The 19,920-nt window shown below is 41.4% G+C and overlaps 1 protein-coding gene and 1 pseudogene across 8 annotated transcripts in view; one reads left to right on the top strand and one right to left on the bottom strand.

The window, feature by feature from the left end:
- The window catches only part of MTR (5-methyltetrahydrofolate-homocysteine methyltransferase), a 119,754-nt gene that overhangs the window by 20,480 nt on the left and 79,354 nt on the right, over positions 1–19,920 (top strand). For all 8 annotated transcript variants that reach the window (XM_045802332.2, XM_087863179.1, XM_045802336.2 and 5 more), the window contains 6 exons: positions 737–843; positions 2,339–2,398; positions 3,159–3,253; positions 17,067–17,167; positions 18,286–18,347; positions 19,623–19,690. In XM_045802332.2, coding sequence (XP_045658288.2) covers positions 737–843; positions 2,339–2,398; positions 3,159–3,253; positions 17,067–17,167; positions 18,286–18,347; positions 19,623–19,690 — 493 coding nt within the window. The remainder of the gene's footprint in view (positions 1–736; positions 844–2,338; positions 2,399–3,158; positions 3,254–17,066; positions 17,168–18,285; positions 18,348–19,622; positions 19,691–19,920) is intronic.
- Positions 7,064–7,156, bottom strand: LOC148110020 (U6 spliceosomal RNA; annotated as a pseudogene).

Here is a 19,920-nt window from a genome sequence, read left to right as displayed (position 1 = left end):
TGCCCTCTCTGGTCTAGGTATGACCACGAGGGGCTAAGTTTTCCTTTCTCTTTTGCTGTATACATCAAGCATAAAGGTACTACTGGGGTTTTTCTATTGCATATCCAAGCTTTTATTGGGAGGTGAACGGGGAGAGGGATGACCTCTCAAATGGAAATGGACAACTCAAGATGTTTGTAACAAAAATTGTACCCAGGAATGATTGAACGCTTTATTTCAGACTGAAATTGCCCCACAAGGCAGGTTTTTCTCAGGCAAGAGTGAAGTCGACAGCACTGAAGCCTTTTACCACAGCGAGTGTGAGAGAATGTGACTAGACCCCCCATGTTCCCAAGGCAGGGTGACGTGTTTCTCTACTTGTGCTCACACTCGTCCCTTAACTGACTGATTAGAACCATCCCTGGGAAGAATGATCTGCTTGAAAGATGTTGAAAGGAAGGTACAGGGCTCACGAAACCATGTACCTTCCTGCTCGCTCACTCACTCTCAGCTTGTACGTGGGAAGTGGAGGTTGTGTGGTGAGTGTTCAGGAGGAGCTGTGTTCAGTGTACAGGTTTCGTGAACATCACTGCCCCATTTCTTCTTTTGGTTTCTCACAAAAGGTGATGTTGTCCTTAAATTAAGCATTGGAAACCAGCAGTGGTTAGTTGACAGGTGCCAGGCCTGAACACAGCGTGTCCTGGCCATTGAGAGGATTTTGATGACTGACGTCCTGGATGTGATTTATTTTTTGCAGCATTTGATGAACTCGTTGAAGCATACAAAGAGCAGGCCAAAGGGCTTCTGGATGGTGGGGTTGATATCTTACTCATTGAAACTATTTTTGATACCGCCAATGCCAAGGTGAGTTAAGGGAGATGATAGGGACAGTCGGGATGGGAGCTGTGATGAATCCCCCAATGGGGCGAGAAGACCATCACAGCCACTGTCAAAGTTTAATAAAAGTCTTCTGTTCCATTCTATTCATGAGCATGTCTAGTTGAGGCCAGTAGGATGAGAAAAACTTCAGAAGATTATCTTTTTAATTTTCAAAAACATTTTTTTGAAATTATGAAAGTAAATACACATATAGCTGTTAGGTGCACATATGCAGATACAGTAAATATATACACACGGTTCTAAATTTAAAAGGTACATAAATGTATAGAGTGAAAAGTAAATATCCTTCCTTCTCCTGTTCCCTGGGCATCCAGGTCTTTCCTGGGACAGCTACTGTTACCAGCGTGGGGGTCCTGATAGAGATGCTGCACCGGTATAGGATAGTGTGACGGAACATTCCTCTGATGACTGAGGGACAGGTTGCCCCTCTGATGCGTCTGGAATTTATTTTGGAGTGAGGAACATGGTAGAGATCTAACTAGGTACTCTCTTTCTCTAAGGTTTACCTAGTTTTCTTAACACCATCTATTAAATATCCTACCATTTCCCGGTGATAGGAATTGTGTGGGATGTTACCCATACCACCCTAAATTCAGAAGCGCATCTGGGTAGAATCTATTCCAGTCATCTGTCTGATGTCACACTCCCATCCTGCTCTTTTCTGTAACATTGCGATTAAAATACATCTTGAATAACTGGTAGGCTTTCCTAACCTCCCTCCCCTTCTGTTTTTCCCCCAGAATTTTCCTGGGTTTTCTTCCTTGTTTATTTTCCCGTAAGATCTTTAGGATCAATTTGGCTAGTTTTAAAAATAAAATAAAGTAAAATAAAATTCTCATATTGTTGATTTGGTAACTTTCTCTGCAAAAGAACCTACGAAGAAGCACATCCCCATGAAGAGACACATTAAGGACAGGTTGCATTGTGACTTCAGTACATTGTGAAAATGTGCATATCTTAGAATCAGGAAACAGAGTGATCAAAAGAAGAAGATGTTCACTGGAACTCAGTGCAACGTGGGCGTGCCCAGAGTCACTTGGTTCCTTTACAGCCCGTTCTGCGCTCTGTCTCGTTGGCAGTGGTGCCCGCTGTCCGTGTCTGCACCTCCCATGTATCTGTGAGGATGTGCAGGGTGGAGGCACCCTTAGTTAGCTGTTTTTAGTTTCGACTGGGAGAGGGAAGAAAGAGCATAGCTCTTGGGCTCCTCTTGAGAGGAGACAGCAGCTCGTAGGTAAACTCTGAGCCGGCATCTGTTCTGTGTCAGTGTGCACCGTGTTGTACTTGAGAAGGGGGTGTCGGGATCACACCTGACAGGGAGGACCTGCTTCTTCCCCCGAGAAGGCGATGTTGATCTCATCTAAAGAGGTTTTGGGAAAGGGGGTATTCTGATCAGCCAGTCAGACTGACCGGGGACAGAGTCTCTCAGAAATAAAGATGTCCTCCTTTTTGCCCCTGACAGGCAGCCTTGTTCGCACTCCAGACACTTTTTGAAGAGGAGTATTCCCCCCGGCCTATCTTCGTAAGTTCTGAAGTCTACATGATGACGATTTTTGTCTTTTATTAATACTATTTGGAGGGTAGGGTTTTTGTTTTCCTGGCGTAGGAGAACTATCTTTAGTATCTTTAAGGAACCACCCACTTCAGCTTCCTCTGTTCACCTTCCTCCTACCAGCAGCTCGAGACCAGTAGCAGTCTCAGCTCTGGAGATGCGAAGAAGGTGACCCCGAAAGTGGTTGGTGGAAGGCATGCCATTCGAAAGAAGCCTGGCTGAATTAGTCCCCTGAAGTCAAAGGCTTCGGGACTCCCTCTGATAGGGGCCCCCTGAGAGGTGGGCTTGTGTGCTGACCGAAGTTCCCAGATCCAATGACACCAGCCTGCGAGTAGGCAGACCCCTAGGAGAGTCCCAATGTTGCTTGGTGGGAAGAGGCTAGAATCAAATCAAGGGGTGTTAGACGAGCCAGAAGTGTAACAGCCAGGACAGCCTGAGGCCTCTGGGAAGGCCTGCTGCGGTGGGACTGGACGTGTGAATTCCAAAGCTTTGTTGGTCATTGCTCTTGCCTCAGTGACTTTCCCTGTTTTTGGTGTTTATGGCTTTCTGACTCTGCCCCACAATCCCTTGCCCCAGTCCTTTCTGACCATGATGAAAAGTGCTTCCGGTGGGAGCTCCACACTCCCCTTCCTTGTAAAAGAACAGTCAGCACGCTCATTTTATTTCACGTTTGTGACCGTGTTCTTAGTTCGAGCCTCTATTGTTGACCGAGTTTACTTTGTTAATTCAGATTTCAGGGACAATTATTGATAAAAGTGGGCGAACTCTTTCCGGACAGATGGGAGAGGCATTTGTCATCAGTGTGTCTCACGCAGACCCCCTCTGGTAAGTGATCATTCTTTCCTTGACCCCGTTCCTTTTAGAGAGATCTGATGGCTACAAAAATCGCTCCTGCGTATTTCCACTGAACCATCCCCATGGGATGTCGGCTCCCTGGGAAGTACGTTCAGACTTTTCTTCAGGGCGTCCGAAGAGCCTTGCCTGAAGGGGTTGGTTTGAGGGGTTGGGCGAGTGCTTCTGCCTCTTGGATCCGGCACACGGTTGGCTGTTGTTTGTAAGTGTGCCCCTCACAATCTAAGGCTGTGCTTGGCTCCGTCGTAATGCTGTAGAAACAGTGCTTACCTCCCTGGGGCAGGGCTCTGCAAAGTGTTTTCACTCCCTGCTTATGGAGCAAACGGAAGCAGTCCAGCTTGGAGTAAAGTGGGAATTCTAAAGCTCAGACTTTGATCTTCAAAATTAACCTGGCTTTGGGGCGCCTGGGTGGCTCAGTCAGTTAAGCGGCTGACTCTTTCAGCTCAGGTCATGATCTCAGGGTCCTGGGATCGAGCCCACGTTGGGCTCCACACTCCACATGGAGTGTGCTTGAGATTCTCTCTCCCTCCTGCTCGTGCTCTCTCTCTCAAATAAATTAATAAATCTTTAAAAAATTAACCTGGCTTTTACATTCTATTTTAAAATATCTCCCGATTTTTCTTACCAAAAATATTTTAAATTACATACAGTGAATGAAATAGAACCTCCGAGAATACATACTGTTTTTACCTATGCCTTTTCCACACGTGTACTGATCTTCCTGCCTGGAAGCTGTCCCTCCCGCCCCAACACACACACACACACACACACTCACACACTCACGCACTCACACACTCACACACTCACACTGTGCTTTCTCCTTGTTAGCCTTTAAGAATCCTCTCCAGTCCTTTCCAGGGAACTTTCCCTCTCTTGACTAGCCCAGGTTGGTGTTCTCAGAGCACTCTGTTTACTTCATTATAGTCTTGCCGTAAAAATAACAGTAGTAGACATTTATTGAGAGTTTGCTGTTTTAAGTGCTTTATGTGAGTTAATTCTTTTAATTCTACCAACAAGACCTTGAGGTGGGCGCTGCTGTTCATGTCCTCATTTTAATGAGAAGGGAACAGAGACGCTCAGAGGTTGTAACTTGCCCAACGTCAAGTCAGTGGCGGATCTAGCGATAAGAGCATGCTCACAACCACGGGGCCGTACCACATTTTACCAGTTATTTGATGTTGTTTTTTTTGTGTTCTAATGTTTCTAATTTCGTGACATGCTTTATAGTTGAGTTAGTGTGGTGGTGTGATTTCTTAAAAGCTGCCATTAATTTAGAGTGCGTTGTTACCCAGTCGACTGGGGCTGATAATTAAGAAAGTGACTGTATTGAACGGGACTGTGATTGACTCCTTAACAGCTTATGAGCTTTTCCAGAGCCATCTCTTCATTATCTCTCTGTCTCTAGTGCTTAATAGAGTTCTTGGCATGTAGGATGGTTGCAGTGAATGTTTAACAGGAAAACTGAAGATAGGAAAATGTAGGAGTCTCTGAGCACAAACGTTATCTAGTTTACTTTGGAATTTTTTTTTGTCTTTCCTCATATTTTGAGCATTCCTCCTTTCATTCTCTTACTCTCTTCCCCACCCTCTTTACTGAGTCTTAATTCGTGATCTGGTTGGAAGCCCTAGGTATGTACATGAAACCCTTCCATTGCCCCCAGTGTCATGTCAGACTAAAGAGTGCTGGGACTATTCCCAGAGGACATCCTTAGAGGATGTTCTCCTGGCTCCTCCCTCACCTGCGGGAATCCAAGGATGATGTTTTTGTGGAGTTTCAGAAATTTATATTTCTGTTCCTCAAGCAAACACACAGTGAAATCTAACTTTTGACCCACTCAGTGATTCATTTTTTAAAATTGTTATCCTGTAATTCTTTCTGTGTCTTCTACCTTTATCTGTAGCCCATTCACAGAGAGAATATATCTGGTCTCTGATTTGTTAGGAATCTTACAGACTGAAGGAGTAGATGGGCAGATAGAAGACAGCCCAGGAATTGGAGAATTGTATCAGGTCCTATTTATATTGTTCCATTTTCAGAACTCTGAGTAGTGCCTACTGGTTTCCTTTCTACTTCAGTACTAAAGGTCGATCTCCGTATGGAGGAGTTCTGTTAATAAATATGTGATAATTTTTAAAATACGTGTATGTGCACATATATGCATATGTATAAACAGTATATAACAAAGTGACTGTAAGAAACTGTTGCTTACTGATTCGTGGTTTTTGCAGACTGTGTGCATGTTCACAAAGTACAGTGGGACTGTCTTTATATTATCACTATTATTAATTCCTTGAGCATTAATTGAAATCCTACTCTGTGTCCTAGAATACAGGCAAATGTGAAACAGTGCACACTAGGAGAAATACGTAAATAAACTAAATATGAAATATCAACTGCTCTACAGAAGTATGAACACAAATCTGGCCGTACGGAGGATGGAGTAATGGTGTCCTTGCGAGATTCAAGAAGGTGACACTTGAGCTGATTTTTGAAGCACGAGTCAGAGTTCGCTGGGCAGAGGCAGATGGATGTCTCAGAATGAGCAAACAGCAGGAGGAGGACTGCGTTTTTCTGAAGCATTTTCGCGTATCTGATTTCACTTCCACTTGACCCTCACTGCTGATCGGGCATTGTTTTCTCAGGCCCCGCATGAGGAACTGAAGCCACCTCACGGTGGAACCTGATAAGTTAGGATTGGAACGGAGTTTACGAAAAGTCTAGGATCCTTTCCGTCCATAGTGTGATGATTTAAAAAATTTTTAGTTTATTACCTGGTGTTGAGTGTGGACGACAGTAGCACAAGATTAAAAAAAAAAAAAGAGTAAAAGCATTCCAAATGGAGACTGATACGGCCCATCAGGTCTCTTCAAGGCTTGTAACTTAGCCGTGCACAGGACCTAGCAATCTTTTTTTTTTTTTTTTTTAATGGAACCATAGCTGACTTAAAATATTACATTAGTTTCAGGTGTACAACATAGTGGTTTGACATTTGTATACATAGCAAAGTGATGGCCACAGTAAATCGTCTGTCACCATACAAAGTTAACACAGTCTTACTGACTATATTCCCCATGCTGTACGTGACATCCAGTGCCTTATTCTTTTGTAACTGGAAGTTTGTGCTTCTTGATTTGCACCCATTTCCCCTCCACCCCCAAACCCCCCCTCTGGCAGCTATCAGTCTGTTCTCTGTATCTGTGAGTCTGGGTTTCTTTTTGTTTGTCTTATTTTATAAATTCTATGTGTCAGTCAAATCACGTGCTGTTTCTGTGTCTGACTTACTTCACTTAGCATCGTACCCTCATTGGCTGTTGTAAGTAATGCTGCAATGAATATGGGGTTACATGTATTTTTTTTTGAATTAGTGTTTTTATTTTCTTTGGATAGATGACCGGTAGTGGAACTGCTGGGTCATGTGGTGTTTCTGTCTTTAATTTTTTGAGGAACCTTCGTACTGTTTCCTATAGAGGCTGTACCAGTTTGCATTCCTACCAACAATGCACAAAGGCTCCCTTTTCTCCAAATGATCCCCAGCATTTGTTGTTTCTTGTCGTTTTGTTACTAGCCACTCTGACAGGTGTCAGGTGATCTCTCATTGGGGATTTGATTTGGATTTCCCTGGTGATGAGCGATGTTGAGCATCTTTTCATGGGCCTGTTGCTTATCTGCATATGTTCTTTGGAGAAAATCCATTCAGATCTTCTGTCCATTTCTTAATTGGATTTTTTTGTTGTTGTTGAGTTGCATGAGTTCTTAATATATTGGGGATATCAGCCCCTTGTCAGATAGATGATTTTCACGTCATCCAGGCACAGGGGCCCTGCTGATCTTCTCTGTGTCGTTCTGATTTAGTACATGAACTGCCAAAGCGAGCACCAGATGGATGATTTGCAGATATCTTCTCCTCTTTCGTGGGCAGCCTTTTAGTTTTGTTGATTGTTTTCTTTACTGTGCAGAAGCTTTTTAGTTTTTTGTGGTCTCAGTTGTTTATTTTCATTTTCATTTCAAGGATTATTCCCTAGTCTTTGGATTCAGATCCAAAAAAAAAAAAAAAAAAAAAAACCTTGTTAAGATGGATATCAGGAAGCTTGCACCTATCTTTTCTTTCGGGAGTTTTATGGTTTCTGTTCTTACAGTCAAGTCTTTAATCTATTTTGAGTTTGTTTTTGTGTCTGGTGTAAGATAGGGATCCAGTTTCAGTCTTTTTCATGTAGCTGTCCAGTTTTCCCAGCACCATTTATTGAAGAAACTGTCTTTTTCCCAGTGCATATTCTTGCCTCTCTTGTTGTCAATTAAGATAGATGCATGTATCTATATCTATATGTATATGCATGGGTTTATTTCTGGGCTCTCTTTTCTTCCATTGATCTGTGTGTCCGTTTTTAGGCCAATACCACACTGTTTTGATGACTACAGCTTTGTAGTATGGTCTGAAATCCAGGCATGTGATGTCTCCAGGTTTCTTTTTCTTTCTCAAGATTGTTTTGGCTTTGAGGATCTTTCGTGGTTCCATATAAATTTTAGAATTATTTGTTCTAGTTCTCTGAAAAATGCATTGGAACTTTGATGCAGCTTACACTGTGGATTGCTACAGAATCTGTACATTGCTTTGGGTACTGTGGACGTTTTCACGGTATTTTATTCCATGAGCACGGGTATCTTTCTCTTTCTTTGTGTCATCTTCAGTTTTTTTCATCAGTGTCTTACAGTTTTCCGTGTACAGGTTTTTCACTCTCTTGGTTACATTTATTCCTAGGTATTTTGTTCTTTTTGATGTAATCATATGGGATTATTTTCTTAATTTCTCTTTCTGATAGTTTGCTATTAGTGTATAGAAATGCAACGGATTCTTTTTGTATATCAATTTTGTGTCCTGCAACTTCACTGAACTCATTTATTAGTTCTAGCAATTTTTTTTAGTGGAGTCTTTAGGGTTTTCTATATTTAGCATCATATCATCTGCAAATAGTGTGTTTTACTTGTTTCCAATTAGAATGCCTTATATTTCTTTTTCCCTAGTTGCTGCGGCTAGAACCTCCGATACTGTGTTGAATAGAAGTGGAGGAGTTGGCATCCTTGTCTTTTCCTGGTCTTAGAAGAAAAGCTTTAGCTTTTCATCATTGAGTATGACTTTAGCTGTAAGTTTGCCATATATGGTTTTTATAATCTTGAGGTTTGTTCCCTCTACACTCTCTTTGTTGTGAGTTTTTAACATGAGTGGATGTTGAATTTGGCAGATGCTTTTTCTATATCTTCTGAGATGATCATATGATTTTCACGTTTCATTCTGTTCACATGGTATATTACATTGGCTGACTTGCAGATAGGTTTTGGACCATCCTTGCATCCCTGGAATAAATCCCACTTGATCATGGTGTATGATCCTTTTAATGTATTGTTGAATTTGGTTTGCTAATATTTTGTTGAGGATTTTTGCATCTGTGTTTATCAGGGATATTGGCCTGTAATTTTCTTCTTTGGGGCTGTCCTTGTCTGGTTTTGGTATCAGGGTAATACCGACCTCTTAAGGAGGTTTGGAAGCATTTCCTCCTCTTCAATTTTTTGAAAGAGTTTGAGAAGAATAGGTATTACATTTTCTTTGAATGTTTTGGTAGAATTCAAGAGTGAAGCCTTCTGGTCCTGGACTTTTGTTTTTTGGGAGGTTTTTGATTACTGTTTCAATCTCTTTACTAGTAATTGGTCTGTTGAGATTTTCTGTTTCTTTATGATTCAGTCTTAGGAGGTTGTTTAAGTGTCTGCGAATTTATCCATTTCTTGCAGGTTCAATTTGTTGGCATATAATTGTTCATAACTCTCTCTTATGATTTTTTGTATTTCTGTGGTGTCAATTGTAACTTATTTTCTTTCATTTCTGATTTTATTTATTTGAGCATTCTCCTTTTTTCTTAGTTTAGCTGAAGGTTTGTCAATTTTGTTTATCTTTTCCAAGAACCAGCTATCAAACTAATTTCATTGATATTTTCTATTTGTCTTTTTAGTCTCTATTTCATTTTTTTACTTTATTTTTTTAAAGATTTGTTTATTTAGTTGAGAAAGAGAGAGAGAGAGCACACAAGCAGGGGGAGGGGCAGAGGGAGAGGGAGAGAGAGAATCTCAAGTAGGCTGACTCCCTGCTGAACGTAGAGCCTGACTCAGGGCTCGATCTCACCACCGTGAGATTGTGACCTGAGCCAAAATCAAGAGTTGGCTTCTTAACTGACTGAGCTGCCCAGGTACCCTATTTCATTTATTTTTACTCTGAACTTTATTATTCCCTTCCTTCTACTGACTTTGGGCTTCATTATTCTTATTCTAGTTCCTCTGGTGTAAAGTTAAATTGTTCATTTGAGATTTCTCTTATTTCTTTTTTTTTTTTAATGTTTTTTTTATTATATTATGTTAGTCACCATACAGTACATCCCTGGTTTCTGATGTAAAGTTCGATGATTCATTAGTTGCGTATAACACCCAGTGCACCATGCAATACGTGCCCTCCTTACTACCCATCACCAGCCTATCCCATTCCCCCAAACCCCTCCCCTCTGAAGCCCTCAGTTTGTTTCCCAGAGTCCATAGTCTCTCGTGGTTCATTCCCCCTTCTGTTTACCCCCCCTTTCTTTATCCCTTTCTTCCCCTACCGATCTTCCTAGTTCTTATGTTCCATAGATGAGAGAAATCATATGATAATTGTCTTTCTCTGCTTGACTTATTTCACATAGCATTATCTCCTCCAGTGCCGTCCATGTTGTAGCAAATGTTGAGAAATCGTTCTTTCTGATAGCTGAGTAATATTCCATTGTATATATGGACCACATCTTCTTAGTCCAGTCATCTGTTGAAGGGCATCTCAGTTCCTTCCACGATTTAGCTATTGTGGACAATGCTGCTATGAACATTGGGGTGCATATGGCCCTTCTCTTCACTACGTCTGTATCTTTGGGGTAGATACCCAGTAGTGCAATGGCTGAATCATAGGGTAGCTCAGTTTTTAGCTTTTTAAGGGACCTCCACACTGTTTTCCATAGTGGCTGTACCAACTTGCATTCCCACCAACAATGTAGGAGGGATCTCTTTTCTCCACATCCTCTCCAACAATTATTTCTTGCCTTGTCAATTTTTGCCATTCTAACTGGTGTAAGGTGGTATCTCAGTGTGGTTTTGATTTGAATTTCCCTGATGGCTAATGATTTTGAACATTTTTTCATGTGTCTGTTAGCCATTTGTATGTCTTCATTGGAAAAGTGTCTGTTCATATCTTCTGCCCATTTTATGATTTATTTGTTTCTCATGTATTGAGTTTGAGAAGTTCTTTGTAGATCTTGGATACCAGTCTTTTATCTGTAGTATCATTTGCAAATATCTTCTCCCATTCCGTGGGCTGCCTCTTAGTTTTTTTTGACTGTTTCCTTGGCTGTGCAGAAGCTTTTTATCTTGATGAAGTCCCACAAGTTCATTTTATCTTTTGTTTCTCTTGCCTTTGGAGATGTGTCATGAAAAAGGTTGCTTTGGCCGATGTCGTAGAGGTTGCTGCCTATGTTCTCCTCTAGAATTTTGATGGATTCCTGTCTCACATCGAGGTCTTTCATCCATTTGGAGTTTCTCGGTGTGTATGGTGTGAGAGAATGGTCAAGTTTCATTCTTTAGCATGTAACTGTCCAGTTTTCCCAGCACCATTTATTGAAGAGACTCTTTTTTCCACTGGATGTTTTTTCCTGCTTTATCAAATATTAGTTGCCCAAAGAGCCGAGGGTCCATTTCTGGGGTCTCTATTCTGTTCCGTTGGACTATGTGTCTGTTTTTGTGCCAGTACCATGCTGTCTTTGTGATCACAGCTTTGTAGTACAGCTCGAAATCCGGCATTGTGATGCCCCCAGCTTTGTTTTTCCTTTTCAACAATTCCTTGGAGATTCGGGGCCTTTTCTGGTTCCATTACAAATTTAAGGACTGTTTGTTCCAGTTATTTGAAAAATGTCATCGGTATTTTGATCGGGATGGCATTGAAAGTGTAGATTGCTCTGGGTAGCATGGATATTTTAACTATGTTAATTCTTCCGATCCATGAGCATGGAATATTTTTCCATCTTTTTGTGTCTTCTTCAATTTCTTTCAAGAGTGATTTGTAGTTTCTAGAATATAGATCCTTTACGTCTCTGGTTCAGTTAATTCCAAGATAGCGTGTGATTTTTGGTGCGACTGTAAATGGGATGGATTCCCTAATTTCTCTTTCTTCAGTCTCATTGTTCGTGTATAGAAATGCAGCTGATTTCTGAGCATTGATTTTGTATCCCGCCACATTACTGAATTGCTCTATAACTTCTAGTAGTTTGGGAGTGGATTCTTTTGGGTTTACATATAGAGTATCATGTCATCTGCGAAGAGAGACAGTTTGACTTCTTCTTTGCCGTTTTGGATACCTTTTATCCCTTTTTGTTGTGTGATTGCTGTTGCAAGGACTTCTAGTACTATGTTGAATAATAATGGCGAGAGTGGGCATCCTTGTCATGTTCCTGATCTTAAGGGAAACGCTTCCAGCTTTTCCCCATTGAGAATAATATTTGCTGTAGGCTTTTCATAGATGGTTTTTATGAAATTGAGGAATGTACCTTCTATCCCTACACTCTGAAGGGTTTTAATCAGGAAAGGATGCTGTATTTTGTCAAATAGTTTTTCTGCATCTATTAAGAGGATCATACGATTTTTGGCTTTTTTCTTGTTGATAAAATCTATCACACTGATCGATTTGTGAATGTTGAACCACCCTTGCATCCCAGGGATGAATCCCACTTGGTCATGATGGATAATCCTTTTAATGTACTGTTGGATTCTGTTAGCCAGGATCTTGTTTAGAATTTTGGTGTCCATGTGCATCAGGGAAATCGGTCTGTAATTCTCCTTTTTTATTGGGTCTTTGCCTGGTTTGGGGATCAAGGTAATATTGGTCTCATAGAATGAGTTTGGTAGCTTTCCTTCTGGTTCTATTTTTTAGAATAGCTTTAGGAGAATAGGTATTATTTCTTCTTTGAATGTTTGGTAGAATTCCCCAGGAAATCCATCAGGCCCTGACGTTTTGTTTTTTGGAAGGTGTTTAATCACTGTTTCAATCTCTTCATAATTAATTCGTCTGTTTAAAAAATCAATTTCTTCCTGTTTCAGTGTTGGTAGTTTATGGATTTCCAGGAAGGCCTCCATCTCTTCCAGATTGCTTAATTTATTGGCATAAAGCTGTTGATAAAAGTTTCTAATAATCCTTCCAAATTAATTGGTGTTGGTTGTGACCTCTCCCTTTTCATTCATAATTTTATTAATTTGGGTCCTTTCTCTATTCTTATGGATAAGCCTTGTAGTGGTTTCTCAATTTTATTTACTCTTTCAAAGAACCAGCTTCTAGTTCTGTTGATCTGCTCTACTGTGCTCCTGGATTCTAATTTATTGATTTCTGCTCTAATCTTGATCAACTGCTTTCTCGTGCATGGATTAGGCCTGTCCCTCTGTTGCTGTTCCAGGTTCTTGAGGTGAGAATATAAACACTGCATTTTAGATTTTTCTATTCTTTTGAGTGAGGCTTGGATGGTTGTGTATTTTCCCCTTAGGACTGCCTTTGCAGTGTCACATGGGCTTTGGACCATTGTGTTTTCATTCTCGTTGGTCTCCATATATTGTTTAAATTGATTTTTGATTTCCTGGTTCATCAAGTCATTTTTGAGCAGGATGGTTCTTAGTCTCCAAGTGTTTGAGTTTTTCCAAATTTTTCCTTGTGGTTCAGTTCCAATTTCAAAGCATTGTGGTCTGAGAATATTCAGGGAATAATTTCAGTCCTTTGGTATCAGTTGAGACCTGTTTTGTGACCCAAAACATGGTCTATTCTTGAGAATGTTCCGTGGGCATTAGAATAGAATGAGTATTCTTTGGTTCTGGAGTGTAGTGTTCTATATATATCTATGAGGTCCAACTCGTCGAATATGGCATTCAAAGCTCTTGTTTCTTTGTCGATTTTCTGCTTAGGTGATCTGTCTATTGCTGATAGTGGAGTATTGAGGTCCCCTACTATTAACGTATTTTTATCTCTATGCCTCTTTATTGTGGTTAAGAGTTGGCTTGTGTATCTTGCTGCTCCCCTGTTCGGGGCATATATATTTATAATTGTCATCTCCACTTGTTGGATACATCCTTTAAGAATAATATAGTGCCTTTCTGTGTCTCTAACTATAGTCTTTAGTTTAAAATCCAATCTGTCTGATATGAGAATTGCTACCCCAGCTTTCTTTTGAGGTTCATTGGCATGAAAGATTGTATTACATCCCTTTACTTTCAGTCTGGATGTATCTTTAGGTTCAAAATGAGTCTCTTGTGGACAGCAAATGGATGGGTCATGTCTTTTTATCCAGTCTGGATCCCTGTGGTGTTTTATGGGAGCACTTAGGCCATTTACATTGAGAATGATTATTGAGAGATATGATTTTAATGATGCCATGTTGCTTGTAAAGTGTTTGTTTCTATAGATTGTGACTTTCTGTTCTGTATCACTCTTGGGGCCTTTTTACTTTTATAGAACCCCCCTTAATATCTCCTGTAGGGCTGGTTTCATGGTTACGAAATTGGTCAGTGACTGGCAATTCTGGTAGGTCTTTATCTCTCCATCAATTCTGAATGACAGCCTTGCTGGATAAAGGATCCTTGGGTGCATGTTTTTCTCTGAAAGAGCTTTAGAAATGCTCCCCCAACCCTTTCTCTCATTCCAGGTCTGTGTAGACAGGTCTGACATAATTCTGATACCTTTGCCTTGGTTGTGAGAAATTTCTTTGCCCTGGCCGCTTTCAATACTGTATCCTTGGATCTAATATTTGCGAAATGCACTATGACGTGACGTGGCGTAGGTTTGTCGTGGTTGAGCTTGGGAGGGGTCCTCTCTGCCTCTTGGACACGAATGCTTGTTTCCGTTGCTAGATTAGGGAAGTTTTCAGCTACAATTTGTTCAAATATCTCTTCTAGACCTCTGTTTTTCTCCACCCCGTCGGGGATTCCGATGATTCTGACATTGGATCGTTTCATTGAGCCCATAATCTCCCGTAACCTACATTCTTGAGATTGGATTTTTTTGAGCCAAGTTTCTATTTTAGCTTTCTCTTCTACTAACCAATCCTCCAATTCGCTGATACGTTCTTCTGCCTCATTCACCCTGGCCGTCAGAGCCTCTAATTTTGACTGCATTTGATTCATAGAATTTTTAATTTCTGCCAGATTCGCTCTCATTTCCGCCCTTAGAGAATCTATATTCTTGTTAATATTTTCGTTAATACTTTTTTCAAGTCTATAAATCATCTTGACCTTTGTTACTCTGAACTCCATTTCTGATAATTTGGTTACATCCATATCCATTAGTTCTGTGGCAGAGGCCACACACTCATTGTCTTTTCTTTGCTGGGGGGGATTTCTCCTTCTCGTCATTCTGATGAGGAGAGGTTGCGGGGTTGCCCAGAGCCCAAATTATTGGCCAGGACCCAGGCAGTGTGCACTTGTTTTATAGGGATCTTAGGGATGTGGACTTCTTGATTTTTCAGCCTGCCTTCTGGGGAGTATCACCTGCTGTGCCGATACTCAGGCAACCTTGTTAGGGTAGAGTGTCCGTGTCCCCTGCGAGTGGGGATGGGGACGGGCACCGTGTGAGCCGGTATTTCCAGGCTTTTGTCCTCTGGTGGCCCACCCTGGCGGTGTTCTGTGCCTCTTCTGAGAGTCAGAGCAGCAGTAGCCGAATCCCAGCCTCTGTCTCAGAACAGAGGGATCATGGACCGGTCTCCACTGGTGTTCTGGACACTTTAACTCTGTTTCTTTTGGTGCTGCTCAACCCTGCAGCATCCTGGGATGTGCGCCCCACACCTGGCGTCCCAGCCCTCACTTCCAGGGCTGGCGCGTCTGTGTCCTTTGTGTTTCTAACACTGCCAGCTGCCCGTCGCCCCTGCGCGCTCCGGAGCTCTCAGTGTGGTTCGCGCACTCTGGAGCTCCAGTTTTCAGACTGGTGGCGCGCGTTCCCCGGCTCACGGTCTCAGTCTCTCTCGCGGGTGCCGGTCCGTGAGTCCGCCCGCTCCCCCATGCAGGTGGCTACCTCTTCCCGGCACCCGAACGTGGAGGCTCCCTCCCCCTTCCGTTTATCTTCTAATATTTGTGTGTGTTTTCACGGCTCCCTGCTTCATACCTCAATACTCAGCGCTGGAGATGTTCATTTGTAGAGATCCAGATGTATCTTCCTGCGTCTCAGGCTGATTCTGTGGGTGTTCAGGATGGTCTGGTACCTATCAAGCTTGACTCAGGGGACCGGCTGAAAAAGGGGTCCTGTACTCCTCCGCCATCTTAACTCCTTTGACTACTGGTATTGTGTTTTTAATTTCTAATTTCAGTAGCTCATGGCTGGGATAGAAGTAAACAGTTGACTTTTGCACATTAACCTTGTATTTTGCAACGTTGCTGTCAGTGCTTATTGGTTCCAAGAATTTTTTAGTTGATTCTTTGGGATTTTCTACATCTTATCTGTGAACAAAGATAGTTTTATGTCTTCCTTTCAAATTTGTATACCTTGTATTTTCTTCTCTTCTAGCATTAGCCAGGACTTCCAGTGTGATGTCGATTAGGAGTTAAAAATGGAAATCCTCTGTTTTGTTCCTCATCTTAGGGGGAAAGCATCTAGTTTTACATCAAGTAATGATGTCAACTGTAGGTTTTTTGTAGATATTCTTTATCAAGGTGAGGAAGTTCCCCTCTATTCCTAGTTTGCTGAGAGTTTTTTCATGAATGGGTGTTGTGTGTGTTTGTTAAATAAACTTTTTATTTTGGGGTAATAATCAGATTTACAGAAAAGTTGGAAAGATAGTAGAGAGAATTTCCATATACTCTTCATCTAGTTCTCCCAAATGTTAGCATCTTATGTAACTGTGGTCCTTTCGTCAAAACTAAGAATAGTATTACTATTAACTAAATTCCAGACTTCATTCAGATTTCAGGTGTTTCCACAGTTGCCCTTCTTTCTGCCTCAGGATCTAATCTAGTGTACCACATTGCAGTTAGGAATCATAGTAAAAGTAAAAAATTGGAATATGAAAAACTAAAAGATCAGATAGCCTAGTAGCTTCCTAGTTAATTTCTGAATTCCTGAGGGCCCCAGGGGCCCCCTGAGAGTGGTACTGGAGGGGTTTCAGGCCCTTCACCCTGAAAACTTCAATTAGAGCAGCTCTGCTTGGATCTGTTTTATTTGCGTCCATAGTAAGTTTCATTTGCAAAATGAAACTTGATTTTATAGATAAACCAGCTTCATTTATAAGAGGACAAACTGTAAGTCCAAGGTCACCTTGCAAGTCAGTTACAGAGCAACGATTACTCAGTCTTGGTCTTCTGTACTCCCATGGATCATTACTGTGCCTCCTACCTCCGTGATTTTCCTTTTTCCTTCTCTTAAGTATTGCTTTTAGATCAGATGGCTATTAGCAGTGGTAGTTGGCTGGCACTTCTGTTTTCAGTATACCAGTAACCAAACTGAACTTCTTCAAGGTGATACCATAGGCAGGGTCTTTTAGCTGTAAGATCATCTGACGTTGGAGACATGGACAGAAACATTCAGAGCCTCAGGGTCCTCAGTGAAATGGCTTTGACTGTATCTGAATAAAGGTGCTAAAGCTAAAGTGGGGATTTATTATCTGTTTGGTCTTAGATATAGTCCTTTCTTTACTGTAACATTTTATATACATAAATACCTTGTATCCAAGATGATGCTCCAGATACCTTCTTTTTGTTTTTACAGCATTGGATTAAACTGTGCTCTGGGTGCAGCTGAAATGAGACCTTTTATTGAAACAATTGGAAAATGTACAACAGCCTATGTCCTCTGTTATCCCAATGCAGGTGTGTATTTCTAGGGAGTTGCACATGGGGAAATCCACATACACAACGACAAGGGTAGGTAGGGTTAAGAGAGTTTGGCTGTAAGAGTTTGTTTTGTGGCTCTTGGCACATAGTTGACATTCAGTGGCCATTTTCTAAATGAAGAATATTTGGGTCTAGACCAGTGCTTGCCTCTAGACTTGAAGGAACAATTTGACTCAGCCTGAAAGCTTCAGGATTGGACAGAACTTTGGGGGATGAAACCCAGTTACGTAACTGGCTAGAGCCTTGCTTTAGGTGACAGTGCTGGCCATGTGAACGTGGCCAGAGATGAGTGCAAAGAAGAGGAGAGGGAGCCCTTCTCTCTGTTCTGCTGTATTAACAACCTGTGTGTCAGCTTCTTCCTTTCTAAAAGTTAGCACTTCTAGTTTACTATAACGTGTGTGTATGTATTTTAAAGATATTTATGGACAGTTCTCAAACTATCCATTTAGAAATCGGTAATCCATTCTGGATTAGCCAAATTGCCTGGTAAGTGTTTTTGAGCATTTGCTTAGCTACGTAGGGCTAAAAATAATTTTGCAGCTTTCTTTCTCCAAATATGTATATTTTAATGCACAACAAATTTTATTTCCCACAAGGAGTAAGATAACTGGAAGGAGCTAATAAATAAAACAGGAAATTGGTTAATTCGATGCTAAAATTTTACTTGAGAAAATTTATTTGAAAATTTGAACTTGGGAAAATTTATTTGAGAACTGGTTGTGTTTTGCATTTGTTTTTAATTCATATCGCCAGGTACGTAGTAGTCCCCCAACCTCCACCCCCAAGCAGCTAGCAGACAAGATTGGGTATCCTTTGAGGGAAGGGGAGGGGGTTGAAGAAATTCTGTAGTAGTGACTCCTTTCTTTCAAATGGAAGACAAATAGTCTATGTTTATTTGCCTCTGTGATTTTTTTAGGGGGGATGTGTGGTATCTCTGCATTTACTATGTTTAGTATTAAGAACTAATTTGTCTTTGCAAGTAATCACCATTTAATTGTAAATATAAAATTTTGTAACTTTAAAACTACAGCCTCACAAACACTAACCTATTTGTTAAGATGGTTTTCAGTAATGCCTGAAATATGCTTTTTTAGGTCTTCCCAACACGTTTGGTGACTACGACGAGACTCCGCATATGATGGCCACGCAACTAAAGGTTAAGGATGGTCTTTCACTTGGTTTTTTTAAGAGAGAGGAAGTGGAATCTTAGATTTAGAATATTTAGGAGTGGAATTTTCTCCTAAAGAGATCCCAGTGTATATATAACAAAAGCTTAACCACTCTGAATTAAGATGGTAGAGGCAGAGGCAGGGGCTCGCCATCACCGTTTTTCTCCCTGTCTGGCCCTGGCAGTTGTTGGAAAATGCCCAGTCAGGCCAGACCCAGACTAACTGAAACTTGGCTGTCTTCTGCACTCCTCTCAGGTGATGGCCCCCCTCCCCCACTCCACCGCAACCAAACCGCTGGGTGGAGTAGATGTCCTCCTTGCTCCCTGCTGTCACCTGCACACCTTGTAGCTCACACACCTCCCACCTTTGAATCCCAGGTCATGGGACCATAGTGCCCACTAAGCCTTGGGTCACTTCCTCATTCCTTGAACTTTTAGCTTCTGGCTCACTAGCATTCTCTCCTAAATGATTTCTGACTTCCTTCTTGTGATTTCAGTTCCTTATCTAGTAGATGACCTTCCCAGTAGTCTGACTTCTTGGTTTCTTGACTTCCTGTCTCAATTACTGTCCTTCACGAACTGCTGTGTGGTTAAACCCCAGACCCACACTGTCCAGTATGTAGCCAGGAACTACCATGTGGTTATTGGAGAGTTTGAAATGTGACTGAGGAACTGACTTTTTAGTTCTTTTGTTTTTTTAAAGATTTTATTTATGAATTTGAGAAAGAGCACGACTGGGGGGGCGGGCAGAAGCAGAGGAAGAGGGAGAGGGGGAAGAAGACTCCCCGCCAAGCAGGGTGCCTGATGATGATATAGGGCTTGATCCCAGGACCCTGGGATTATGACTTGAGCCAAAGGCAGATGTTTAACCAGAGCACCCAGGCGCCCCTGAAATTTTAGTTCTTTAAAATTAATTTAAACGTAAAAACTGATGCTCACTTTATGTGTTATTTGATACGCTATCCAGCTCACATTCAATCAGCTCAGCATATGGGTAAAAAAATAGTATGCTAAAGTAGGCAAATGGTTATGTCATTATACTTATAAATGGCGTAAAGGATTTCATAGTATCTGAACTATTTTCTGCTTTTAAACTTAAATCTAGGGCATGTGAAAGCTTTATATTTTGGATTAAGTATGTTTAACTTTCTCTTTATAATGAAAAATTCTTTATTCAGGAAATGTAGATCTCCTGCTGAATTAGTGGAGGTGAGTTTAGAATTCAGATGGGCTCTGTGAAGCTTTTTTTTTCCCTCAATGCAGGACTTTGCTATGGATGGCTTGGTCAATATAGTGGGTGGCTGCTGTGGTACGACACCTGATCACATCAGGTAAGGGTCCCTTCTAAGTACTCTGTCTTTGGTTATGGGACGAATTGTGTCCTCCACCCCCGACATTCATGGGTTGTAGTTCCAACCTCCAGTTCCTTTGACTGTGACTGTATTTGGAGACAGGATCTTTAAAGAGATAACGAAGGTAAGAGGAGGTCATATGGGTAGATGCTAGTCCGGTGTAACTGGTGTCCCTGTGAGAAGAGAGTCGGACACGAGACACACAGAGG

The sequence above is a fragment of the Ursus americanus genome, chromosome 6 (assembly GCF_024610735.1).
Source record: "Ursus americanus isolate L20-20 chromosome 6, mUrsAme1.1.p, whole genome shotgun sequence".
Taxonomy (NCBI): domain Eukaryota; kingdom Metazoa; phylum Chordata; class Mammalia; order Carnivora; family Ursidae; genus Ursus; species Ursus americanus.
Note: the sequence above shows the minus strand (reverse complement) of the source record. Positions and strands in the feature narration are given on the sequence as shown.